Below are 14087 nucleotides of genomic sequence, written 5' to 3' on the forward strand. Positions count from 1 at the left end.
TCCATTCTCCGGAGCAATGGGGAAGATTACCATCTTAGACCAATTCAGAAGTTAAGAATGCAGGACTGATTCTTGTCAAGAATGAACTTTTCTCTATAAGAACTTTTAGCTTCTTTTTCTTTCTCAGAATACTCTGGGTATTGCCCAGTTGTATTTCTGGTTTAAAAACCCTAAGACTCCTGAATACATTTTTATCATTCAATTCTAGCCAAAGCCTCCTGATTCATTTATACTCAGTTGACATGGGGTACAGGGATGGATTTGAAAATGTGTAAGGAATTCTTACAGGTGCTTTTATAAGTGTATAGGATTCAGTGAGGGATTGTGTTTAAATTCAGAAGGCCATGAGAAGAAGGAGAAAGGGAATCAATTTGTAATATGTCGAGCATGCGCTCAGCATTGTAGCCATCTCTGGGCACTATGCTAGGCTCTTTAACATCTTCCTGCATTGGCTTGGTAATCTTGAAACTCCTTTAACCCTTGCAATAGCAATCACCAAACTCTGGCCATGTCTTTCCAGTCTGCTGTTCTCTGTTGAGACCAGGGCACCCTCATCTCTCAGCAGGACCATTTGCTATAGCAGCCTCTTAACTGTTCTCTCCTGACACTACTTAAATCCATTCTCTACATTATGACCAGAGTGATTCTTCTAAAACACAAACCTGCTCATGTTACTCTTCCAATCAAAACCCTTCCATAGTTCCCCATTGTCCTCTGGATAAACTCTGAATTCTACCTCGTGGTTTACACATACAATAATACCCCTCAGTCCCAGCTTTCGCCCCTTCTCCGTGCTTCTTCTCTCTGCTCTGGCTACTCTGAACTTCTTTTGGGGCTTGAAAAAGCCTTCCATTTTTGCTTCTGTGTGCTGCTTTTTCTGGAAGATTTTTCCTCCTGTTTGTGTGGTTAATGTCTTACTCTTCAGTTTATATTTTCAACATAACTTTTTCTAAGAAGACTTTCCGGAACTTCCCCTCCCCCCACTCCTGCCACATTCAGGGTGAAGTGTCCCTCTTCTGTGTCCCTGGATCTTGCTGTACTTCCCCTACTGTAGTACTTCCCATACTGTATTGCATTCTCTCAACCTTTTTGGATTGGAGGTCTCTATGAGAATCTTCTAAAAGCTGTTGATCTTTCGGAAAACAAAACAAAACAAAACAAAGCAAAAAAAAAAAAAAACCCAGCACAATAGATTTTGCATACAATTTCAGAGTTTTTACAGAATCCATAAAACTTTTAGGGTTCCGTGGACTCCATATTTAACCCCCCTGCTTTATTGTAATTTTCTGCCTGTTTGCTTACATTTCCTACTAGCCTGCATGCATCTTGAGGGTAGGGCCCACGCCTATGTTGATACAGGTATTTCCTCACCACCTGACACAATCCCTAGACATAAAGGACACTCAATAAGCATTTGCCACAGGTGTGACTTGTCCTAAGACATTAGGACACAAGGACTATCACACCTTCACTTTTCTAAATCAAATTAAATCTGACTTAGCCTTATCCTACACGGTTGGCAGGAGGTTATAAATTAGTAATTTTCAGGATCTTCTTCTCATGTTTTTTTCCCCGAAACTCCAGAGCTTAAAGGGCACGAGAAAATTCTGTAAGGTTCCATATTTCTCAGCTCACTGGAGTCTCTCTTTATCATTACTCCTTTTATTTCAAGATGCCACAATTTATTATTCACATAGGTCAGGTCTGATTGCCCCGGATGGGCGGTGAGATGGTGACCACGGTCTGCGCCCTAAGGTCCTACGACTTCCAGGAATCATGTTGACAGGAGGGGCCCTGTCTGTACTTCTCAAGGACACTCCAAACCTCCTGCTCCTTCACCACGGTCAGGGAACAGCTCTTCAACTGAAAAATACCACCTTTCTTCTTAGCTCTCTGGAATAAACTGACATGAAGTCCCTCAACAGGTGTGACAGGGACTGAACACTAAGCTAAATGCCTAAAAAGACCTTTAGGCAAAGAATGTTGATGAATAAAGCAAGTCAGCTTTAAGAGACAACAGGGAGTAGTGGCAACTGTGGCACCCCGGAAAGCGCATGCTTTCTTCATAAAGGAGCAGCAGGTAAGGCATCACCAAATTGTTGCAAAATTTCCAGATCTTCCCATTTTTCCAGGGATGCCTTCCTGGATTTTCATGTGCTAGCTCTTTTTTCTTTATCTAAAAATTTACCTTATGAAGGTATATTTTGCAAATTATGTAATTCACAGTACAAAATTCATTGATTTTTTAAAAAGTAGATTTACTGCTGTTGCTGGTGTAGCGCAGTAGATTGAGTGCGGGCTGCAAACCAAAGGGTCTCTGGTTCGATTCCCAGTCAGGGCTCATGCCTGGGTTGCAGGCCAGGTTCCCAGTGGGGGCCACATGAGAGGCGACCACACACTGATGTTTCTCTCCCTCTCTTTCTCCCTCCCTTCCCCTCTGTCTAAAAATAAATAAATAAAACTTTAAAAAAAGAAAAAGACTTCCTTTAAAAAACATAAAGTAGATTTACCAAGTTGTGCAACCACCACCATAAATAGCTTTAGAAGATCTTCCTCATCCCAGTTAGATAGCTCAAGTTCACTTACTGTCGATCCCTCTGCTGTCCCCCTCTCCGGGCAACCACTATTCCCCTGTCTGTCTCCATAGTGTGGGCTTTTATCAACATTTCACATAAATGGAACCACATAATGTGGTCTTTTGTGACTGGCTTCTTTCACTGCGCATATTTTCAAGGTTCATCCACATTATCGCACCTATCTGGAGTTCATTCCTTTCCATCGCCGAACAGTATTCCAGTGTGTGGACGTAGCACACCCTGTCTACCCATTCACCACCTGACGGCCATTCCATTCTTTTTGCTATTGTGAATAATGCTCCTATGAACATTTGTGTGCAAGTCTTTGTGTCCATATATGTTCTAGTTCTTTTTTGTTTTTCTGGTGGGTACCTATGGGTAGAATTGTGGGTCATATGGTAAATTTATGTTTAACTTTTTAAGAAACTGGCAAACCATTTTCCAGAGAAGCTGCACCCTTTTGCATTCCCACCAGAAATGACTGAGGGTTTCTGTTTCTCCACATTCTCGTCAGCATTTGTTATGGTCTGTCATTTTAATTATAGTCATACTACTGGGTGTGAAGGGGGATCTTATTATGGTTTTGATTTGCACTTCCCTAATGGCTAATGATTTTGGATAGGCCTTCATTTTTAAATGTTGGAATTAATTCAATTCTTTAAAAAAATGCTGCATATCAGCCCTGTGCAGATGGAACAAAACAGGTTCATGGGCGGGACCTACCCTACGGGAACACTTTTTTTTGGACTTCTGACCTAGACTCTGAAAAACAATGGACTGTGAACTTTTCCTTTTGGGGCTAAAATCAGCCTAGACTGACAGCAAAAATTACTATAGAGAGGGAGAAATTTTTTCTCACTGTTTGGTGATGAACTAGAAAAAAGGAGATGATTTTTTATCTATATAGTCATAATGCCACTTTTATCCCTAGTAAATCATCCAGTTACACATTCATTGAATGAGTTCTTTACATATATATATATTTGCACCCCCTTTTTAAACATGAGATTGAGAAATTTGTCAAAGATGGATTAAAGCCAGGTCTATCTGGATTTAAATCCTGTGTTTTCCTCATTGAAATGGCAATAGGTTCTGGGATGGAGCTACACAGGGTGAGACTGGAGTCAGAAGACCCTGGCGTGGGGGAGACACGATGTAGGAGCAAGGGAGAGGAAAGAATGAAAGAGGTTTCAAGACTGGTTTCGAGACAAAGGAGGTTGGGAAGAGAGAGTGTTTTGGATGGTGGGATAAAGTGAGAGTGGGAAGAAAATAGATTTGGGACTTACTGCTTTCGCAGTTTCCCTGCCATCTAGGCAGAGATGTGTAGTAGACAGTTGAATGCAGGGCCTAAGTGCTGGAGAAATGCCTGGTCCGGTGATACATGTGGTGACATTCTCTTTATTATTGACTTCTCATCAAGATTAACATCTTTGTGATGTTTAATTCTGGTGAGCTTCCTCCCCTCTTCTGATGGTCCACTGAATTTGTTTTAAAAATTATGAGAAACCACAGGCTTGGTGGCTAATGGGACTATTTGTATGTGGATGCTCTCAGCATGGAACACTGCATTCGGAAATGACTTGGGTGGCTTGCAAAGCTGAGATTCAGGCCTTAGAGACAAAGTCTTTGGTTTTCTCTAAGAAATGTTTTAAAATTCAGAATTAGGAGTATCATTCACATGTTTTGCACAGTTCACTTGTACTCCATGTGCAGACTGCATTAAGGATAGATCTCTTTATGCAGCCAAGTCACGAGCCACCTGGACAAGGGGCAGCTTACCCAGCAGGCAGATAGGGGTGGGAGATCAAATGCCTTAGGACAAAGGACAATACAGGACCTGATTCGGACTTCCCCAGGAAGGTCGCTGCAACTGGCTGCCTTGGAACCTTCTCTGAATTCCACCAACCCTTCCTTATCATTTCCTGCCTTTTTGTTTTTTGCTTTAGTCAGTTTTTTTGTTTTTAAATCCAGGCTGGAAGTTTCTTGGGCTTAGCCACTTACATCATACCACACATATTAAAATGCACAATGCACTCATATCCAATATGAAGTAACTATATCTTGTAAAATGTTTTCAAAGAATTTTGATAAATTTTAGTTTTTGTAAAAATAAATCATTATTTTTATTCTTGTGACTTAAACTTTGTTATATCTGTATATAATCATTTTAGTCGTGTGGAAGTTGACTAGATTCTGCAGACATTCCACTAAATAGTTATTTACTTTGATTTTTCCAGTTTCTTTATTTTGGAGCCATTTTTTCTTCAAGTCTCAAACGTTTCTAAGGCTTTTGAAAAGCTTATCGGCCCTGAGGGGATTTGACAGCCCAGCAGAACCTCTCTTAACCCTTCTCACGAAGGAAACTCCATTTAATGAATGAATGAATGTATGAATGAACAAATGAATGAGGTGAATTAAGTCCTTCTCCCAAGTCTTCTCTCCAAGGCGGGTTGGTTTCACATTCTTCTGGCATCTAAGCCCAGCCTGGAGGCTGGGTAGAAGTCCCCTCCCCTCGAAAACACTACAACTGCGGCAGCGGAGGAAGCTGTCCCACGTCCAGAGCTCAGTAGACCTGGGCGCGGAATCCCAGAGTGAAGACAGTCGCCAGAGCGTAGAACACAGTCGGGGCACGGGCTGAGCCGGTGCGCATGGGCAGAGCTGTACCCCGAGTCCTGCCTCCCCTCCCCCATTGCAGGTGAGCCGCTGAGCCGCGGTCCCCACCCCCCGCAGCCTCGGGGGTGACGTAAGACCTCTGGACCGCGCTCCTGCCCCGCCTCTGCCGGCAGCGCTAGGGGCCGCGATTCCGCGGTGGAAGCCAGTCCTGCTACGGGACACGCCGGCTGCAGCAAGCAGAGAGGAGAACAAGGCGCTCAAGTGGGTTGCCGCGGCGGCCCGACGCCAACGCGAGGCGGGTCAAGCGGAGCTCCGCGCTCCTGCCGCGGCACACCTGCCCCACCGTTTGTACTGCCACGGCCCCAGCAGAGTCCGCACCCGCTGCCCCGCGGGATCGCCGGGCGTTCTGCCAGCCTCAGCTGTCCATCTCTGCCCCAGCCAGCCAATCGCCCGGGACTGCTCCGGCCGCACCTCCCGGAATCTATGACGGGCGTGCGGAACAGCCTATGAGATTGAGGTTTCGGCGGCCAGGGTTGGGAGCGGGAGCCAATGAGCATAATTTCAGGTGGGTGGAGGGCGCGGACCTCGGGAAGGTGGCTTCGCTCGGGTTGCTAACGTCTTCCCTTGGAGATGGGCGCGCAAACGGACCAGTGGGTCTGGGGGCGGCGGTGACGGGCGTGGAGCTGGCCCAATGAGGCTGGGGGTGGGTGGGGCAGTCCAGAGCAGCAGTGCTAAAGGAGCCCGGCGGAGGCAGCGGTGGGTTTAGGACTGAGGCGCCGTGTCTGTGGTCGCGGCTCGGAACGTGCGCCGGCGCCACCATCTTCAGCTGAAGGTGAGAGGTGCGGCTGTCCGGGTCCGAGAGCGGCGGCTGAGGGCCGAGGGACGGTTTGTCGGGGAGGGAAGGACCCTGGGTTGGGGGGCCCGTTGGCTCTGGACGGCAGGAACGGAGCCGAACTGGGAGCCGGGTGGAAGCTATAGGGACTCTAGGCAGAGGATTTGTGCTGCGGGGGTCGTAGATTCATCCATGAAGGGACCAGGGAAGTGGAGTAACGGAACCCCCATGGGTGGAGAGACCCCTGGAAGGGCCGTGAATGAGGAAGGGCCCTTGAGAGTGAGACCCCTGCAGGGATCAGGGCCTGGGTGTACGGGAGGACGACCCCTGGGGGGCTGGGGATGGTGATCTGGGGTTGGGGATGTAGGGAGTTGGTACTCGTTATGTGGGGTCCGAGTGCCCCGGGGTTTGGGAGCCTGGTGCCTGGTGGGGGTTCCAGGGTGTCCCGCGAGTCTGTGTCTGCCCCCCAGGAGGGGAGGGAGTCCTGGGCGGGCTGTAAAGCGCGAGCCTGGTTGGGGGTGGGGAGACGCTGGACCAGAAGGGCTACTGGTGGGTTCTTGTGGGTAGGCCGGATCGGGCACTCCAGGTACGCTAAGGGGTTCTCCGAGGGCTCGGAAGGCGGGCGGAGCGCCCCAGACCTGTGGGCTGGAGGAACCGGAGGGCAGGGTCTCTGCACCGCAGGGAAAGCGCGCGGCGGGTGAGGGTCAGAGGAGCCGGCCGCCAGCGTAGGGAAGGTCGGGCTCAGCTGGTTCCCTGAAGGGAGGGCGGGAGCGGGCGTCCTATAATGCGCTCGGTAGCCCGCAGGGGCCAGGATGGACGCGGAGCGAGGCCCGGGCGGTTTTGGGGGAGAGGCGGGAAATGTGGCGGGGGCGCGCTGCAGCAGAGCGGCCGGGGGGAGGGTCAGCCCTCGCTTCGGGATCCCTTTATTGTGTAAGTGATCTGGGAATGGCTCGCCGCGGAGTCTTCCTGGCCTTCTGCATCTGGGGTCACAACCGGATCCCATAAAATCAAACTGGAATGGGGTCGGAGGGAAGTTGAAGCCGCGGAGTCCTAGACTCTGCGGGGCTTTGTGGGCCTGTGGTGGGCGGATGCGGCCCAGGGACCGGAGAGGCCCCCAGCCTGGCCTGCCTGGTACTAGGGCCTTAGAAAGGAGGTTGGCGACTCGGTGGGTTTGAGCTCAGCTAGGGAAGTTTGGGTAATGTGGCCTCTGCCTATGACCGTTATCTGTTTCTTAGGGCCTCTGCAGCTCCCTTCAAGATCACTGCGGTTGGTGGAAGGGGGTGGGGTGGGGTGGGGTGGGGTAGGGGAGAGCAGGCGGGGTAGATCCGGACTGCAAATGAAACAAAGACTGCTGTTTTCGCTGAATAATATAATACTAAATATAATACTTTGGCTTTGCTGAGATTTTGCTTTTTAACATTGAAACTGAGGATTCTGGAGTCAGGCTTAATTGTTCTTGATAGTATCTCACTCTGGAAAACTTTAATCTATTTATTGTTTTATTTCCTTAATCAGTCTGTCCTTAATAATTATTCTCTAGTTCTGTGCTTTTGGTGTTTACGTATGCCCTGTCTGTCTCAGATTCTGGAAAAGTGGCCATTTTATGCATCTCCTTACTTCTGCATCTTAAATTCGGTTCTTCCCCGTGCTTATCTGGGGAAAGCATATGGTGTAATTGTGCGATATAGCGGGAGCTTTTGCAGCAAAGGGATGTGACCCGAGAGCCTGGCTTTTTATTTGGGCTCCTTGGGGAAATAATTACAATGAAGACAGACTGCATGGAAGGTGAGATGGAGGAAATTCTGAAGGGCATGTTGTATGGTGAAAGATTACATGCTGCTGTGGTTTATGTACTTTCTCATCATATAGGAATTAAAATTCCTGGTGTTGGGTTCACATTTCAAAAATATGTGACACAAATATTAACTGAGAGATGGTGCATGCCATGAATAGCCATAGCAGCCTTCTGCATTTGGTTTGTATTTGTGCTCATTCGATTAAGCAGAATATTGATAAATTAACAGACTTGCACGATGTCTCTAGTGCAAGTGACCTCAACAGTAGCGTTACACAATTGGAACAATTCTGTTTTAGTTTATCTGTCTTCTGGGATGCTGTGTCATGGAATATTTATCCATCATTTTTGTTTGACCTTTTGTGCAAGATATTCATAAAATTGAATTGTTTTCCAGGGTCCATACTGATAATAGGTGCCTGGGAGGCAGTTGAGACATTTTCTGTGTGGCATTTCATTGGAAATGGGAGGGAGTCAGGAGTGTGAGCACCTAAAACCAATGAAGGGCGTGGGGTTTGGACTACACGGGTAGATGATTTAACTCCAATTAGGCAGTTATTTCAAATAATGCCAAGAATCTTTGCATTATCCTTATGTCTCCTACAAAGAGGTTCCTATTTATTCTTTTTCCTCCCTAAATGTAAGGGTTTTTTCTTTCTATAAAATATAAAGCATTTTCCAGATTGTACAGGTGTGTTTGTTGGCTGAGCCTCTACTCTTGAAGCCATAATCGATAGGGTTTTTGTTTAGTAGAGAGGCACTATATAGTATACATCATGCCCTTGAAAATTTCCTCCCTCTCACCTTCCATCATTGGAGAATGAATCCAGGAGCTGAACTCAGTGTTAATCCCAGCTCTGCTCCTTGTTAGCCCTGTGATCTTGGGCTGGTTTTTGGCTTTCTCTGTCGCTCAGGTTCCTCATCTGTAAAATAAAGATATACACAGTACCTACCTCATAGGGCTATTGTGAGGGCTCAGTTGATATATGTAAACTGCTTAGAATAAATAGTGTCTGGCCATAATTAGTGATCTATAACAACAGTATTTGCTATTTTAAAAATTATCCTTTCTGCAAGGCAAAGCATTTGGGAGTGGTTCACTGTTAAATACCAGTTTTATCAAGATTGGGTTCCAAATATACAACAGAATGAAAAAAATACAACATATTTGGCAATCACAAGTGAAGAGTGAAAATGAACCAAAAAAACTTCACTGGCCTCGTGAACACTATAAATTAAACAAGAGTTGGAGTACCTACTACCTGCTAAGCCCTCTGCGAAACGCAAGGGAGGGCAAGAAGAGTCCCAGAAGGGCAGCACAGAATGTTAGAAGGATGAGGATTAAATTGCCAGATTGACCTGAAAAGAATTTCTCAAAGGGTGTGATTTGGGTCAGGATTTGGAGGCATGGTAGGTTTTTGGCTGTAGAGGAGAAAGCAGCCTACTGTGAGAGGGTGAGGGCTACTTACGCAATGTTTGGTCAGTGGGTATAGGTCCCCTCGTTGGACAGGGAGTAGACTGAGTGCTTACCCCATATAGCAAGGGACAAGAAAATGTCCTCGCAGCGTTTAGTCCGTGGTAGGAAACTCTGGAAAAAATAAAAATAATGGAATCAATCCCACTACCCAGTGAAGACCCATGAATAATTTGTTTCTCCTTTAAAAAAAAAGTGTATATCTGTAATTTCCACCTATGAAACCAGGAGCATTTTGTCATTACACTCTTGTGATCTATTGGATTTTTCTTAAATTATAAGCATTTCCCCACCGAAATAGGACTGATTTCATCAATTTTTAAATCCATAGTTTACTTTCTTAAAAAAGACCTGCTCTAGAAATAATCTAAGTTACTGTAACGTACAGACACCTGCTAAACTGAAGCGTACCCAGCGTAAAACTGAAGAGCTGCGTGTGGCCTGCTGGCAGCAGGGCAGTTTCCGAAGTGTTGTGTGGGATGTAAAGTTGATACCTGACTAGAATAATAAGACTACTTGTTATCGTGTTTCCTTATAGTTGGACATTTTCACTTTTGATAGAGTATCCTTTAGGCAGGGTGTATGTCTGAATGTCTCCAAATGCATCTAGGATAAGTCCCACTTCAAAGCCATGCCTCCTTACGGCAGCGTTTAGTGTAAAAGGCAGAAAACTTGTTAATAATCTTACAGAGTAGTCCCTAGAGATGCCGCGCTTTTGCAACCGCTCTTCAGACAGATCGTGCACGTGTCCGTGACTATTTTCTATAAGAAGGCAAATGTGAGTTTGGTTAAAAAACATGTTAGCAGTTTTATTTTACAAGTCTCAATGTTACGTGTTTTGGGATTATTTTTTTTGGTCATTTCATTTTGGGATTTTTGTGTTATCCAATTCCGTTATCCTTAAAACACTAGCACAGTCTTTAAATCTTTGTATGAATTAGTCTAGAACATGGGTTTTCAACCTTTTTTTTCCTGCTTCAAATGCCTGTTAATAACAGTGGCTCACCATGGCAGCCGGAGAACTATGGAGCGATGATTCTCGAAGTGTGCTCCCTGGACCAGCAGCATCAGCAGCATCTGGGAATTTGTTAGAAATGCAAATTACTGTCCTCCACCCCAGATTTACCTGAATTGGAAATTCTGGGGATGGAGCCCGGCAATCTGTATTTTAATGAGCTTTGTAGGTGCTGCTGACTGATGTACATGCCAGAGTTTGAGAACCACGCTCTAGAGCAGCGGTTTTCAACCTTTTTCATCTCGTGGCACACATAAACTAATTACTAAAATTCTGCAGCACACCAAAAAATATATTTTTTGTCAATCTAACAAAAAAACAATAGGTATCATTTAGATTCATTCACACCAAATGGCTATTGTTGTGTTGGCTGTTGTGTAGGGGACAAGAGGTCAGTGCCCCTGACTAAGTAGTCACATATTGCATGTTTCAAAATGCCTGAGGCACACCGGTTGAAAATCTGCTGCTCTAGAGCATGGATGTTCACGGTGCATTATATTGTAACAAATAATTTCTGAAGACTCTTAGTTATTTGATTCTAGTAAATTCTTACTAGAGGGAAAGGGGTAGTATCTGCACCCGCTATCAGTGATTATTAATCTTTTAGGACACAAATAGATCCCTTTAAGAATGTGAACAAAGTTGTGAGTGTTCTTTTAGAAAAGCGTGCATACATGTATACGGTACGTGTACAACATTTTTATACCATGTCAGCTTGAAATTTATCTATGGACTCAAGTTTAGGAACCTCTTAACTTTGGACTACTTTATGGTAAACCTCTCGGCCTTCTATCTTGCATACAAAGAATCCCCATCATTTTGGGGGTGGGAGAAGTTGGGAGGATTTGATGGAGCAAGAAGAGCAGGTCCTCAGTTGGCTTCTTGCATTGATTTGGATGAAGTCATGGATGGAATCCATGCTTATGAAGTTTGTAATTTGGAGTAATAACAAAAGTGTTTAATGATGGTATTGGATTCCAAAAAGATGTTGTCAGCTAAGAATGATGAGTCACATAAGAAAGGGGAGTGAGGAATGTAAACTCTAGTCATTCGATCCAAAAAACCAATTGCATAAGTTTAAAAGGCGGGGAGGTGACTTAGAACAGCACATACGGAGCTTTGACTGACAGTTCATTGTGAGGCAACAGTGAATGAATGCTAAATATACCTGGTAGGTCTTGAGATACACTAATTGTAGAAGTCACAGAAACTGCTTTCCCTAGTGTGGCCCTGTGGTTGTTAACGGTTCCTCCTTCTGTATTGGTGAGACTATATCTGGAATATTATGTTTGCTTCTGGGTCCCACACTCCAAAGGGGCATAAGCACATGGAGTCTGTTTAGAGGCAAGAGCTCAGGGTAGTGGAATGAGTCTTGATGAATGATGGAATGCTGAAGAGGAGACAGAGGGAGTAGGAGCAGCTGCAGGAATGGGAGTGGAGACCTGAATAGCTACCATCACATACTTGAAAGGCTGTTGTGTGAAGCCAAGTTGCGCTTGTCCTCTGTGGCCTTACTTGATCATATTAAGACCACGTTGGCCGTGGTAAAGTATAGGTGGCCTGCTAGGGGTATTTGTAAGGGAGAACTTTGAGTGTGTTGTCTGAGGGTAGAATGGGAGGCCCATTTTAGCCCCTGTGCTTTACTCTTCTGGCCTTCCTCATGTGCTCTGTAGCTATATCCTGGTGGTCACACTAATTCTGGGACCACTCCATAGGCCTTTCATTATGAGTCGTTTTCTTTTTCTTCATTCTCCTTTCCCTTCTTAACTCTGTTTGATTTGTGGTGAGGGTGAAAGAGGAGACGAAGAGGAAAAAAGGTCAAACTGGAACTTTACTTTTTCCTTCTGCTTGTTTTTCAGTCCTCAGTAACTGAGGGCATGGCTTGAGTGGTCTTCAGATGACCAGAGTCATAATTTGTGGTCACCCCTGAAATTTACCTTGGAAACTCGGTCGGTATGGCTGTAAAGAGGAATACCCCAGCTTCTTAACTCAAAGTGTATGCTTTCTGTTTACCAAAGGTTTTGTTTTCGGTTTCTTAGAAGAGAAAAATTTGTGGATCATTTTATATTTTTAAGCATCCAACTTTATCCTTCTCCTCTTTTCATAGAGGCGATTGCTCTCGGATCCTTGCGTTCGCAATGGCACAGAGAAGTGGACCGGAAGATCCGGAGAGGTACCTCTTTGTGGACAGGGCTGTCATCTACAACCCTGCCACGCAGGCTGACTGGACTGCTAAAAAGCTAGTGTGGGTTCCATCGGAGCGCCACGGCTTTGAGGCGGCTAGTGTCAAAGAAGAGCGCGGAGATGAAGTTATGGTGGAGTTGGCAGAGAATGGAAAGAAGGCAATGGTCAACAAAGATGACATTCAGAAGATGAACCCACCTAAGTTTTCCAAGGTGGAGGATATGGCAGAATTGACGTGCTTGAACGAAGCTTCTGTTTTACATAATCTGAAGGATCGTTACTATTCAGGACTCATCTATGTAAGTATGCTCTCTAAATAAACACGGGAAGTGTGGTGACTGGGAATTAATGTAAATCATACATACGGTCATAATCAAATGAGAATGTGGACTACCCACACTCTCTGTCTAATATTATTTCTATTAAAGATAGTCTCTTGCTCACCCCAAATCTTGCTTTGCTTTAAATTTTAACACATAATTTTAAATAATCTAGTCTGCTATTAAATGGACTGAATGGTATGTGAAGACTTTTGTGGTATTGCTCCAGAGCATAATAAGACGGGGACAGCACGTGGCAGAAAGACCAGGGAGTTTACAAGGGAGCCAAGAGTTGCATCGACAGTAGGATGCAGGCAGCAGATGGGTAGGAAACCCAGTGTATACCCAGGAGTGCAACGTGGAAGGGCTGCAAGCTTAGAGGTTCGGTGAAGAGGAAGAACAGGTTCACTGGGTACAGGAAATGGGAAAGACGAGACTGAGGTTTTTAAGAGGAAACAGTTGAGGGTGAGATTGAGGCCGGGGTTGTCTTGTGGTTCGCGGTCGACCGTATGTATGTGGCAGTCACTGGCAGTGGCACTGGCCATATAAAAGTTATTGAAAATAAGGGATAAGGTAGAGAGGAAAAATGCAAGCCAGGTACTGAAAAAATCAGGGTGACAAAACAGGTTTTTAAAGGGATGGTAGATGTAGCTGGCAAAGATGTAAAGAAGGTGGTATAGCTAGAACTTAGATTTAGAATGAAGAGAAGTAGAGAGAAAAGTTGACATTGTAATAGTCTGAATTGGGAAAAGGATTTTATGCAAGGGGCATGATCGTGAAGCTCATGCATAGCATAGCTCCAAACTTCAACAGATCAGAACTGGCTTTACCATCGGAATTAGTTTATTTAGTGAATACTTACTGAGCACCTTCTGCTGGGGACAGTAGGACAGGACAGGTCCCTACTTTCCTGCTACATCCTATACGGAAATGAAACGCAATAGAGTGAATAGGAGACCGACTTTCCATAGCAGGTCAGTGAAGGGCTCTTTGAGAAGCTAGCATTTGACCTAGAATATGACAGATAGGAGGGATGGGAGGATCTGAGAAATGAATAGTTCATTCATGACCTTTTCCAAAGAAGTTTCAGTCAAGCCCAATGGTGCCTCTCTCTCTCTCTCTCTCTCTCTCTCTCTCTCTCTCTCTCTCTCTCTCTCTCTCTCCCTCTCTCTCTCTCTCTCTCTCCCTCTCTCTCTCTCTCTCTCTCCCTCTCTATCTCTCTCTCTCTCTCTCTCTATCTCTCTATCCCTCCCTCTCTCTCTTCTGCCATGAGGTAGG

General features: G+C 45.3%; 1 protein-coding gene across 6 annotated transcripts in view; it reads left to right on the top strand.

Annotated features, from left to right (window-relative positions):
* The first annotated feature begins 5384 nt into the window (after positions 1 to 5384).
* Positions 5385 to 14087, top strand: part of MYH10 (myosin heavy chain 10) — a 139675-nt gene continuing 130972 nt past the window's right edge. For 2 of the 6 annotated variants that reach the window (XM_045199183.3, XM_045199186.3), the window contains exons 1-2: positions 5385 to 5754; positions 12413 to 12788. In XM_045199183.3, coding sequence (XP_045055118.1) covers positions 5696 to 5754; positions 12413 to 12788 — 435 coding nt within the window. In that variant the 5' untranslated portion in view covers positions 5385 to 5695. Of the gene's footprint in view, positions 5755 to 5782; positions 6022 to 6589; positions 6608 to 12412; positions 12789 to 14087 lie in introns of those variants that run through there. The other 4 variants (XM_045199184.3, XM_045199185.2, XM_071219299.1 and 1 more) reach the window with 4 other exon arrangements.

The sequence above is a fragment of the Desmodus rotundus genome, chromosome 9 (assembly GCF_022682495.2).
Source record: "Desmodus rotundus isolate HL8 chromosome 9, HLdesRot8A.1, whole genome shotgun sequence".
In the NCBI taxonomy this organism is placed as follows: domain Eukaryota; kingdom Metazoa; phylum Chordata; class Mammalia; order Chiroptera; family Phyllostomidae; genus Desmodus; species Desmodus rotundus.